The 12597-nt window shown below is 34.9% G+C and overlaps 1 protein-coding gene across 2 annotated transcripts in view; it reads left to right on the top strand.

Moving 5' to 3' along the window:
• The window catches only part of LOC106471816 (thyroid adenoma-associated protein-like), a 65544-nt gene that overhangs the window by 24370 nt on the left and 28577 nt on the right, over positions 1-12597 (top strand). For both annotated transcript variants that reach the window (XM_022400421.1, XM_022400423.1), the window contains 5 exons: positions 1041-1222; positions 1435-1626; positions 3032-3174; positions 3553-3690; positions 9938-10042. In XM_022400421.1, coding sequence (XP_022256129.1) covers positions 1041-1222; positions 1435-1626; positions 3032-3174; positions 3553-3690; positions 9938-10042 — 760 coding nt within the window. The remainder of the gene's footprint in view (positions 1-1040; positions 1223-1434; positions 1627-3031; positions 3175-3552; positions 3691-9937; positions 10043-12597) is intronic.

Below are 12597 nucleotides of genomic sequence, written 5' to 3'. Positions count from 1 at the left end.
TCGAAATGAATTACTCCTTTGATGTCCCACCAAATGCAAAGCATCACTTTTTGTGGATCAAGTCCAGATTTTAGGGTTGAAAGTGGTTTTTGTTTAGGACTGAGCCATTGTTTTTGCCATTTAATATTTGCATAGAGAATCCATTTTTCATCACCGGTGACACTTCTGTCCAGAAATGGTTCATGCGCTTTACGTGCCAGAAGAAACAAAGAAACGTTCACACGTTGGAAACGATGATCATCGGAGAGTTCGTGAGGCACCCAAACACTGTCTTTATGGAGTTTTCCCATATTCCTTAGATGTTCATGTATTGCTTCATGAGAGACATGCAATTTCAGGACCATTTCACGAGTGTGTTGCCTTGGGTTAGACTCAACAAACGTCAGACATGAACGAAATTTGCTGAACCATCGTTGACACTTATGAACGTTCAAAACATTTCCATAAACTTCTTTGATACTCTTTATGGCTACAGAGGCATTGTTTCCATTCTTGTATTCAAACAGCATTACATGTTGAATGTGTGTCTTGTCATGTGCCATCACTATAAGGGATTAGAGTATATTAAACTTTACACATTATATAAGCTACACTAACGTGACATTTAGGTGGTTTGTTTAACTATTATACGTGATGTATGTTGTTTTTTTTGTCAACAGCAAATGGGGAATAAGCTGCTGCCTGTTTAACAAACTCTCATTATAGATCCATATAATCTGTTATTTCAGGATCTTGAAACAAGATAATGATTTTAACATTTCTTTTCATTTAAGAGCTCAGTTTGTGTATATTAATTTACATTTGAAGTAAGGAATGTGTGTGTGTGTATATATATATATATATCTTTACACAAGTCCCCTGGTTGGTCAGCGGTAAGTTTCTGGACTTGCAATGCAAAAATTCAAGATTTGATTTCCTATGGTAAATATAGTACAGTTAGCCCCTTGTGAATCTATGAACTTAAACAACAGTGACATATATACACACACACACACACACATCAATAAATATTTATGGTTTATTGTTTTTTCATTTTCTAGATGTGTAGTAAGATCCAAGATGCAGATTAACTTAACTCAAAAGGAAATATTGACCACTACTCTGGATTATAACAGCTACATTGAATTGGACTACCTGACAGAGCTTCTGAGAATGGCAGAGAAACAGTTCGCTTTAGCTGAGAATAATTTATTGAAAGCTGCAGCAAATGCCCCAGTACATGGTACATATAATAATTTTTGTATCTTGCAAGGGTAAGATAACATTAAAACCTGGTTTACAGTTGAAATTATACCTATGAATGAAACTTAACAGACCATTTTAACATTCATTTTCTTTGATAGATCAGTAATTCAAAGTTTTAAGCATTTGAAAAAAAAATACCAAAACATATTTACTCTTAAAATTGAAAAAGCTGGTTTATTCAATTGTCAGGTATACTTCATGCTTTGCATCGAGTCATGACAGATAAACCTGAAGCCCTGAGTCACTTACTAGAGTTGATTCCTGGAGATGAACTAACTGTGATAAAGATGCAACATTTGATGACAAATGTGTTTGACCTCTGTGACAGTATTGTGAAGTTTATGCTAGAGGCCATGGGATCAGGAAGTGACATCAGCAAAGGTTTGTATCCTACTTATTTATTGTTACTGAATGTTATCAAATTACTGAATTAATTTGAAGTCTGTATCCTAGGAAATGTTAATGTTGATGTTTGTCCTTGAAAAGAAAAAAAAGTAAAACCCAGTCCCAGGTACAGTTTTGTTTATGGTTTTGAAACATGATGATATTTTTCTAGTAAAACTAAAACTGTAGAAGAAGTGAACTACTGAGGTAATCTGTATAAATAAACTATGTGGCACCGATTAAATAATTAAAATAAGTTTAAATCAAGTGAAGACTGTGTATTATTTAGGGATGGAAGGAGAGAATATATGTGCTGATGTTTCTGTTTATCAACACTATATTTTAAGGTCTGTGCAAGAGCTCAGCTAACAAATGTTTCCGCATATTAAATATATCTTCAAGTTTTGTACACTAAAAGAACTTTTAAATCTTTTTTTTCTTTCTCTCTATTGTCGAGGACAGTTAAGCCTAATTTTTTATAGTAATGATAGTAATACACTTGATAATTTTTATTTAATTAAATAATGCACCAAAGGATATAGACTAATAACATAACGCACAACATTTTTCTGGCTTTCTAACTATGTGACAAGAGCTGTTACAAATTCATCCGAGCTAGTCATTAACTTTTCCATGGGAATGAAGCTTGTACTCTGAGTGAAATTGTTGCTTATCTGTTCAGAACACAATGTTATATAATACGTCATTTGATAGATGAAAAACTTGACTATCTATTGGTTACAGGTAATTTATAATTAAATATAAGCCCTCCTGCCACACCCACCTGTCACATCCTCTCTCTTTCACAATTCATTGATAGTTCTCTTGTCAGATTTTCTATTCGATTTCTCTGTAACCAAACAAAATTACAGGCTATAAAAATTATGGTTTGTTTGAGCAATAAAGATTTTATAGAGAGTATTTTACGTTTAATTTTGTACTTTTTCGAGGGGTGGTGGATAAAATAGGCATGATGACATGCTAAGAGAAAAATGTGGGTCACACTAGTGGAAATTCAAGATTTTTTTTTTATATTGCCTTGTTGAATTAAGAACTTAACTTGTATACTATTAAAATATGGATTATTAGCTGAGATTTTATGCTATTCTAATTGATATAACATGAACAAAAAAGTAGTTTAATAAAATTTTAAATGTATAACACTAAATCCTTGTGCATGTGCAGTAAAGGATACTCGGAGTGATAGGTAAAGAAAAAGAAATAGATGCATAATTTCCAATCCTATGTTACAAATGAGTTATTATTTCACCCGGGTACTCCAACTAATGATTTATAAGAGTATTTTGAAAGTATCTGTTGGAGAGAAAAAATATACATATGTATGGTTTCATATATTAATTTCTATAACACTAAATATTTTTTATATGTTCTCTTTGTACAGAGGTGGCACCATCATTCGAAGAGATGAGTATTGCTCTACAAAATGTGGCTTACAAGTTTCGGGAAAACCAGATCTCAGAAGATGATCCAGCTCTGCCCTGTGATTACCAGCTTCTGATATCTTGTTGTTGGCAGTCCATTAAGGTTCATATATCAACTTCTGTATTTCTTGAGTAATGTTTTATAGTTTTCAAGATTCATGATAAGAACCATTCTGTTAATCAAAAGTATTGTATACAAACCATATGTTTTGTAATACATAATAATATTTTGTATCAAGATATTTATTATATAACTAAACAGTTTAAATGATGTAACACCAATACTTAAGGTATGTGGACAATTGCAGTTTTCTAACAAATCATTCAAGTGTAACAAATAAGGAAAAAAAACTGTATAATTATACTAGTGTTTCTTTTCTTTACTTTTATGTCACACAGTTCCTTATCAACACACACCAGCAAGCTAAGGCAATATCTTGAAAGATACAACATTTAGTATATCCTTTTCTTTTTTATATAGGAAAGTTGTTTCTTTCTCGCTGATCTTATTACAGTCATGTTTTCGGAGCACCCTAAGCTGAAGCATTTTATTGATCATACCCTGGTACAAAAAGCTGTAAATTGCATGGTATCTGTTCTGATGAGATGTCGGCACAAGGTGAATTTTTATTTTATCTAGACTTAGTTTCATAGTATAAATTGTATGGAAAATAAAGACACAATTTTTTATATAAGTGTTAATAACAATAATAAAAAGTAGTGGTGACAAGTGTATTACGATAAGATAAAAAGATTGAATTGGTTGTGCTTAAGCACCACTACTGGATGCTGTAGTTCCAAAACATACATACGTCCGCTGACACTTATAGCAATTTCACTATCTTCATCTTTGCCATCTAAACATCGTATTCGCTTACTCTAGTCTTTGTAACCCACTCGACTGCCCTCAGCAATATCTCATTTGCAAAACTATACATTGACCCTCACACGCCCTATATGCTGGTACTGTATATAAATACTGTATGCTGACAATATAACTTTTTCTCGACAAAGTGCTAGGAGTTATGTTTTGTGGCTAACATTTTCTTTTGAAGCATTTTGACAGTAGTCTTGTGTGTTTTTTTCCCCGTTTTCATTGGTTTTCTTTTGCTGTTCAAATAAAAAACTTCAGGTATGAATATCCATGTAATGGTCTCTGGCACGGTGGTGAACCAGACCTTGTCCATTCCTCCTTTGTTGTCTGTTTGTAGTCCGGGGGGGGTGGGGGGGTCACTCTCGGTGGAGGCTGTCCGTGATATGATTTGGGATGAGTTGGAGTCCATGAAGCCTGGAGGTTCAGAGTTTGCTTTTCATCATGAACCTAAGTATACTGAGGAGAATTTAGACACTATTTTCTGCTCCCTCTTTCACTAGGGCTGCCTCTGTTGAGGGCTCATCTGATCAGCCATCTTTTGCCTCTTTCCTCCAGTTAGTTACATGAGTCTGTGAAGCTTTGGGGATACACCCCCTTGCTTTTAAATCTACCATGCCTTGTTGTCAGATAGATCTTGGGGGTATTACTTTGTTCTTCCCCTGATATTGCTGTGTATGCTGGGATGTTTGCAATGCAATTACAAGAGAGTATTGCTATGTCTTTCTTCCCTCATTTATCAGAACAACATGCCCTGGCTTATCATTGTCTGGCTGTAATATATTTGGACACTCAACAGTTGGATTTGTTGTTAGATCTATGAGGTTCCAGGTTAGAACCTGTTATCCCTCTTACCAGAACTCCATTTTCACGGATTCATTTAACTCTTGCTACTATATTGTGAAACTTCTTTTCATGATTTCCGGGAGGTGCTCCTTTTTTGGCCTTACTAGTTTGCTGTTTGTTGTTAGATCTATGAGGTTCCAGGTTAGAACCTGTTATCCCTCTTACCAGAACTCCATTTTCACGGATTCATTTAACTCTTGCTACTATATTGTGAAACTTCTTTTCATGATTTCCGGGAGGTGCTCCTTTTTTGCCTTACTAGTTTGCTGGAGTCCCTGAAACTTTCGAAGCCTGATTTTCTATGACACGTTTGCAGGTTTCTTTATTGTCATTGACTACTCGCCTCTCTTCTATTTCAACGGGTAATTCTGGAGGTTTGATCATTTGCGTCTCACAGCCCCCACCTTGGACACCTCGTTCTATTGGTTTAAAAATCGGTTCCATCCGTATTCTCGAGGAAATTCAGAAGGTCAGGATGGCACCAGTGGTGTTGGTGTCTACCTTTCAGAAGGTTGGTCCCATTCATCCAGGATTCTATTATTGTCTTTTTCTGGTGATCACAAACACTAGAGATTGGCATCTTATCATCAATCTGTCTCGACTCAATATTTTCCTATAGCCTCCTCACTTCACCATGGAATCTTTTCTTCTACTTCAATCGCACTTCACACCAGATCTTTGGTTGACCAAGATTGTTACAGCCGCCTACCTTCACATCCCCATAGCAGAGTTTCTCGTCGATATCTACATTTTTGTGTACGAGGACCAGATGTAGCAGTTCCAAGCTCTCCCATTTGGACTTGCTTGAGCACCATATGTTTTCTGCTGAGTAGTATGGGCTTTTGAGCCACATCTTCATTTTCTTGGTCTGTGAACACATTACTATTTGGAAGATTGACTTCTTTTGGCATCAACCTGTCACGTTGCCACACTACATCCACAGATTCTCCTTTCCAAAGCCAGAAAGGCGGACTTCATATCAGGTTGGAAAAATCAATTTCTCACCAACTTCATACGTGGTTCATCTTGGGGTGTTTTTTCAATGCACTTTCAGTCATGCTCAACCTTCTCCCCTCAGACTTCACGCTAGGGAAGGGATTATCAAGCATTTGCTTATGTTACCTTCTCCCACTGCATGGATGGTTCTATCGGTTTTAGGGATTTGGGCTTCTCTAGAATCCCTCACATCATTTGATCAAGCCCTACAGTGGTCATTTTGTGGCCAGTGGCTCATGCATATCGATCCTTTGGATCTCACAGTCTCTTTGCTCAAACAATTTGCAGATCTCAAGTAGTGGCTAGATAGGAACAACACAAATATCAGAGTCTGGATACCACCTCCTCGTGTGGAAATCCACCTCTTCATGGATGCTTCTATTCACGGATGGGGTTCCTTTCTTCTGGGATAGGCATTCCTGGGTATTTGGACCAACTACGAATTTACCCTGCATACCAACATTCTCAAACTTCTTGCAGCACATCTAGTAATGATTCCAGGTCTTCCTGTCTTGCATGACAAAATGGTCATGATTCATCCTGACTACTCCACAGTGGTTTCATATCTTTCTCATCAGGGAAGTTCTCATTCTTGAGGTCTTGGTTTTTGGGCCTTGGATCTTCTTTTTTGGCTCATTCCAATGACGTCCATCTTTTGGCCCATCATATGCCAGGGGTTATGATTTCGATAGCAGATCACTTTTCTCTACCCCATCAGATTCTGCCACCAGCATGGATGTTCCATCAGGTAGTCTTTCAATGGATTTGTTCTCAGTTCAGTTCTCCAACAATAGACACCTTTGCAACCCATTGGAATGCTAGCCTACAGTTATGGTCTCCAATTCCACATCCACATGCTCTGGCAATAGATGCTTTCAGTCAAGACTGGACAGGATTCCATTTGTATGCCTTTCCTCCTATTCATCTCTTACCCAGACTATTTTCTATGATTCATTTCATCCCATGTTGGGTTCTCTTGTCAGCATCTTTTTGGCCTGCTCAGACATGGTTTCCTCTTCTTCAGTTGCTCCAAGAATGTTTACCACTACCTCTTCATTCATCCTTGTTGGGACAACTGCAGTCCAACATTCAACATCTGGACATTTAATGACTCCAGCTTCATGCACGGAAGCTATGCAGCCCTTTGCCCAACCATAGAGGTTTAAATTCTACAGTTTCTGTTTATTTAACTATATCCTACATCAACCTACTATGGCAATCTATCAATGGAAATGGACTACATATTGTCAATGGTGTCTTCAGTGAGCCTTCAACCCACTTCATCCAGCAGTCTCCATAGTTTCAAGTTTTTGATCATGGATTTTTTAAAGGTTTGGCTTCTACCTTACATTATATACAGCATCCTTCTATGTATACGAATGTTTTTTACTCCTGTGCAATCTTGTTTTATGATCCTTTTATATTCTTCATCCCAAACGACCGTTTCAGTTGCCTAATTGGGACTTTAGAGTTTTTTTTTTTATGCATTATTACTTTATCACTTCAAACCTATGGCCTCAATTTCTTTGTATCACCTTTCCCTCGAGGTATATTTCTATTGTTGTTAGCTTCCTGACACAGCTGTTTTTATTTATTTGTTATCTCTGTTCAGCAGACTCTCTATCCTTCCACTTATTTTTTTGCTCTATCCAGACAGATCCTTCCTATTGAATGCTCTCGCTGTCAGAGAAGGGAATAAATTATTTTTCTTATTCGTTTCCCAGGCATTTCTCATCTTTACAATCTATCATACCCAGATTTTTTGTGTCCAGTCAGAGTACTTAGATGTTCTGTGGCTTGTACGGAATTGCTCAGGGGCACTATGCACCAGCTTTTTATTTAGTGGGATCCTGCAGTGTCCCTGGATTTATTACCCATTACATTAACCAGGGCACTTCGAGAGTTGATTCCTATAACCTAGTTGGGGTTATCTGTTGTAGATCAAAATATGCTCCACATCACTTCTCACCAGATTTGGCACATATCAATGCCATTGTCTGCTCATCTGAACTGTTTTTTGGAGGATATTTTGTGGGCTGGTATGTGGACTTCTCCCAACACCCTCCTATCTCATTACCTTCATGATTTGGCAGTTTTCCTCCTCTGTGGGATTTTTGCTTAAATGTAAATTACTCCCTATAAAATTGCTCAAACAAAACATAATTTTTATACCCTTCAGTTTTGTTTGGTTACAGAGCTATCAAATAAAAAATCAGACCCCTCCTGCCACTGCCTCTCTTTCAGGACTTGTTAATAGTTTTCTATTACATTTAATTATATATTACCTATAACCAATAGAAAGTCAAGGTTTTCATCTATCAAATGGCATATTTTATAATGCTGTGTTCTGAACAGAATATTATCAATTCCACTCAGAGTACAAGATTCGTTCTTGTGGTAATGTTAATGACTAGCTTGGATGAATTTGTAGCTGCTCTTCTTGCATGGTTAGAAAGCCAGAAAAATTTTGAGTGCGAAGGGAAATTGTCTAATTTTTGCATGTTATTAGTCTATTGGGTAAGTATTTTAGTTGTTATTATAAAAGTGATTAAAATGTAAAAATAGAGATCTTTTTAGGTTAGTTAAGATTAAATTAGGTAAAATAAACAATAATAATAATAAAATAATAATTTTTCACAAGGCACACATGCAAGCAGTTCATGGGTAATGTAATTTGACAGCATAATATGAGTTGCACCTTCCTTGAGTGATTTACAACTTATAATGGTGCAAATAGTAGTTAGACATGGTTCAAAGGGCAATAAAACAACAAAATTTAATTATAAATAGATGTATACTGTTACGATCTTAAAGCTACTTAGGATAAATGAATGTAGTTTCATGTTATGATTTGAAGTCATTCTAGAAAGAAAAAAAAGGCTAATTTAGATTTATTTCAATTTTGTTTGGTAGTTACAAGGTCGGTCAAATTGGCTGATCCTATATAGAGATAGGGTTGAGAAAATAACACATAAAATATAAAGCTTTACTGAAAAACATGTTTGAAATGTATTTAGGAGGTTTTTGGGGATTACACAAAGGAAATTTGAGATTTTTTTAGATGAAGAAAAGTATTTTTAATGAAAATTACTTTGCACATGGACTATTCAAAACAAATACTCAGTATATTCATGGACAAATCTTTAATTTATTTTATTGAAAATACTTCAATAAAAAATATGATTTTTTTGTGAAAGACTGCCAAATTTGTGAAGATATACACTATATTGAAAATTAGAAGTATTAATTCTATAAAGACTTTAAATGAGTACAAAGAGGTCATGTGGTTGATCAAATTGATCAAGCACGTGTTGAGAGAGTTAAGTGAGATTGTTGTTTTACACTATTTTGATCATTCTTCTGATAAAAAACACTTGATTTAGGGTTTTGGTTGAGAGCTTTTGAAATTTTTGTTCAGGAGCCTTCATCAGTTTCAAATTCTTGTTCTATCTTGTTGACAGTGCCACGAAATATGTGTAGTTTCATTGCAATGACTTTTTGGATAAGATTCTTTTTCACGATCACAGCCTTCACTTTTATATATAAGTGTGTTGCTTCACATTTGGTCAAGCTAACTTGTTACTGTAGTTACAAGTTTTATTTAGATGTTTCCTTCCTGTTAATATACTACAGTAAAAGTTGAAACTCACCTGGCTGTTAAGTCATGAATAACAGCTAGGCGGTTGAATGTTTAATGAAAGAAGTCAGTTTTATGAAGGAAGTTACTAAAGGCCTGAAAGTCTTCTTTGTTTGAAAAATAATTTGATAAATATATATTTTCTTTGTTGTTTTTCTTTTAAGAATGATGAGAATAGTTAAATATGTAGAATGCCAAAACGAATATAAAATTATTATCAAAGAATTGGCCACCACCTATATTTTGGAAAAATGTGTTACTAAGTACATTTATTTTTTTGTTTTCCTGATTTATTAAGCCTTAAATGCACATAACATGTTGTACCAAAAGTACCCTAATGACTGAATGTTTTTATTAACAGTATTGTTTTATGTTTGTATTATCACATGATGCGTGTTGTGTCTCTTTAAAGTATGCTTTTTTGATACAGTGTTTAATCATATAATTAAATGTGTAGATAAAAAACAAACACTTATTAAACTTGAGTATAATTTAAAGAGAAAACCTGCTCTATAGGGAGCCATTGAAGCTTGTAGTTCTGCACTTCATCAGGTATGTGCCTCGTTGCTGAAGTCTTCTGACTTAAGTCTTGCAGCATTACCACAAAAGACTTTAGAAAAGGTAAGTTTGAAGGATTTGTATGATCTTGATATTTTCTAATCACCTTTCACAGTTTTAATACAAAGATGATGATGCAACCTGTTATATGTGGTAATCTAAAGAACTTAAAAATGAAAAATGTTTTCATATTTTCTCAGTTTAAAATATTAAAACAGATTTACTGTGCTGTGAAGAATCTTGTATTATAGGTACAAATGTATTAAAATTTTCTATTTGAAAAGAACAGTAAAAAAGGGTATATTAACATAACGTTTTGGAACAACATGGAACTTATTGGTCCATCTCAGCTGTTCCATTTTCTAAACTAAACTAAAAAAGGTTAGCAAATGAATTAAAATAAAAACAATCTTAAAGCTAGTCCTTATCATTCATATTGTTATCAAGCTTTTTCTTAAACTAACTTAAATTTACTGTTTCCACAACATTTGAAGGCAACCCATTCCAAAGGCCAACCACCCTGTTAGAAAAATAAAAGTGTCTTAGCTGAAGATGACTCATACCCTGCCAAAATTTATATTTGTGTCCCCTAGTCCTACTATTCTCACTAAGTATGAAAAAAGATGATGCATGAACACTATCAATTCCCTTTAAAATCTTAAACACCTTAATCAAATCCCTACTATCTCTTCTTTTTTTTCAAGAGAAAACAATTTCGGCGATTTCAGCCTCTCCTCGTATGACAACCACCCAGGCACCATTCTTGTAACCCTTCTCTGAACCCTTTCCAACAACTCAATGTCTTTCCTAAGGTAAGGAGCCCAAGATTGAACACAATATTCCAAATGTGGCCTAACCACTGACCTATACAATGAAATTATAACCTCTTTAGACTTGTATTCAATATTTCTGTAGATACAACCTAAAATCCTGTTTGCCCTACCACTAGTAACAACACACTGTTTGGATGGCTTTAGAGACTGATCAACTGTACACCAAGATCCCTTTCTTTCATGACACTGTTAAGGTATTCCCATCCAAATTTTGATAACCCACATGCTTTATCTTGCATTTATTATAATTAAAACCCATTTGCCATTTATTTGCCCAACTAAATCCTTTTGTAAATCACCAGCATCCTCTTCACAGCTAGCAACACCAAATACCTTAACATCATCTGGAAATTCAAGTAATTTATTGACCATTCCTTCATCTATGTCATTGGTGTAAATCAAAAAGAGTAAAAGTCCTGTGACTGATCCCTGAGGTACCCCAATTGTGACATTACTCCAGTTTGACTGAACTCCATTTGTAACAACTCTCTGCTTTCTTCCATCCAGCCACTCTTCTCTCCAATTTGATAACTTATCCCCCACACCTACAGAGATAATTTCTTTTACAAGCCTTTTATGTGGCACCTTGTCAAACCAAGTCAACACTCTTACCCTCATCTACATAAGCAGTAACCTTTTCAAAGAATGTCAAAAGGTTTGAAAGGCAAGATTTTTCCATGTTATTTATCCAATAAAATTCTAAACTTTGTTAAATGACTTTCCAAAGCATCTTTTATCATACTTTCTAAAACTTTTCCCAAAACTGATGCAAGACTAATAGGTCTGTAATTACTGGGACAATTATTATCACCTCCCTTGAAAAGAGGAGTTACATTAGCTAACTTCCAATCCTCTGGTACCTGCTCACTATTCAAGGACCGACAAAAATATAATAGCAAATGGCTCACATATCCAATCTTTAACCTCCTTCAAAACCTTTGAGGAATTATTATCTGGCCCAGGAGCCTTATTGTTTTTTAATCTTCTCAATTTTTTTCTTAACCAGCTCAGAATTAATGCAGTCATCTTGTTTGATCTCATTTCCATCTATGTACTCTTCAAGATGTGGAATACTGCTTAAACCTTCATTAGTAAAAACTGAAGAAAAAGCAAAATTTAATAACCCAGTCACCTCATAATCATCAGATACTAGCATAACTTTATCATCCCTCAAGTGTCCTACCCCCATCCTAACTTTTTTTTATCCTTAATGTAGTTAAAGAAATCTTTACTGTTAATTGTTACATTTTCAGCCAACCTTTTCTCACACATCCTTTTTAATGTCATAATTCCTTGTTTCACCAACTTTCTTGATCTTCTAAATCTCCTGTCATTCCAGTCAATTTAAATTTCGTAAATTTATGATGTTTTTCTCTAATTTTATCTCTTAAACTCTTTGAGAGCCAACCTGGTTTTTTACTTACAACTACCCATTTCTTTCTATAAGGAATATGTTTACCTTGAATATTTAAGAATTTTCCACATTGATCAGTGTATCCAAATAATTCAGCTGCCCAATTCACGACAGATAATTCTTTTTGCATCTCTTCAAATTTTGTTTTTTGAAATTTGCAACCAAAATATCATTATTCATTATCTCCATATGCAGCAAAACATTGTACCTAATACAGCAATGATCACTTGCGTCCAGATGTTCCCAATTTCCACCCTCTCGATCATTTATATATTTGAAGGTTAACCATAAATCTACAATAGCATTGTTTCTAGTAGGTTTCTTGACTAATTGGTAAAGAAAAGGTCTCTTGAACAGTTTCCAAGACCTTT

Source organism: Limulus polyphemus, unplaced genomic scaffold, assembly GCF_000517525.1.
Source record: "Limulus polyphemus unplaced genomic scaffold, Limulus_polyphemus-2.1.2 Scaffold4878, whole genome shotgun sequence".
Taxonomy (NCBI): Eukaryota; Metazoa; Arthropoda; class Merostomata; order Xiphosura; family Limulidae; genus Limulus; species Limulus polyphemus.
Note: the sequence above shows the minus strand (reverse complement) of the source record. Positions and strands in the feature narration are given on the sequence as shown.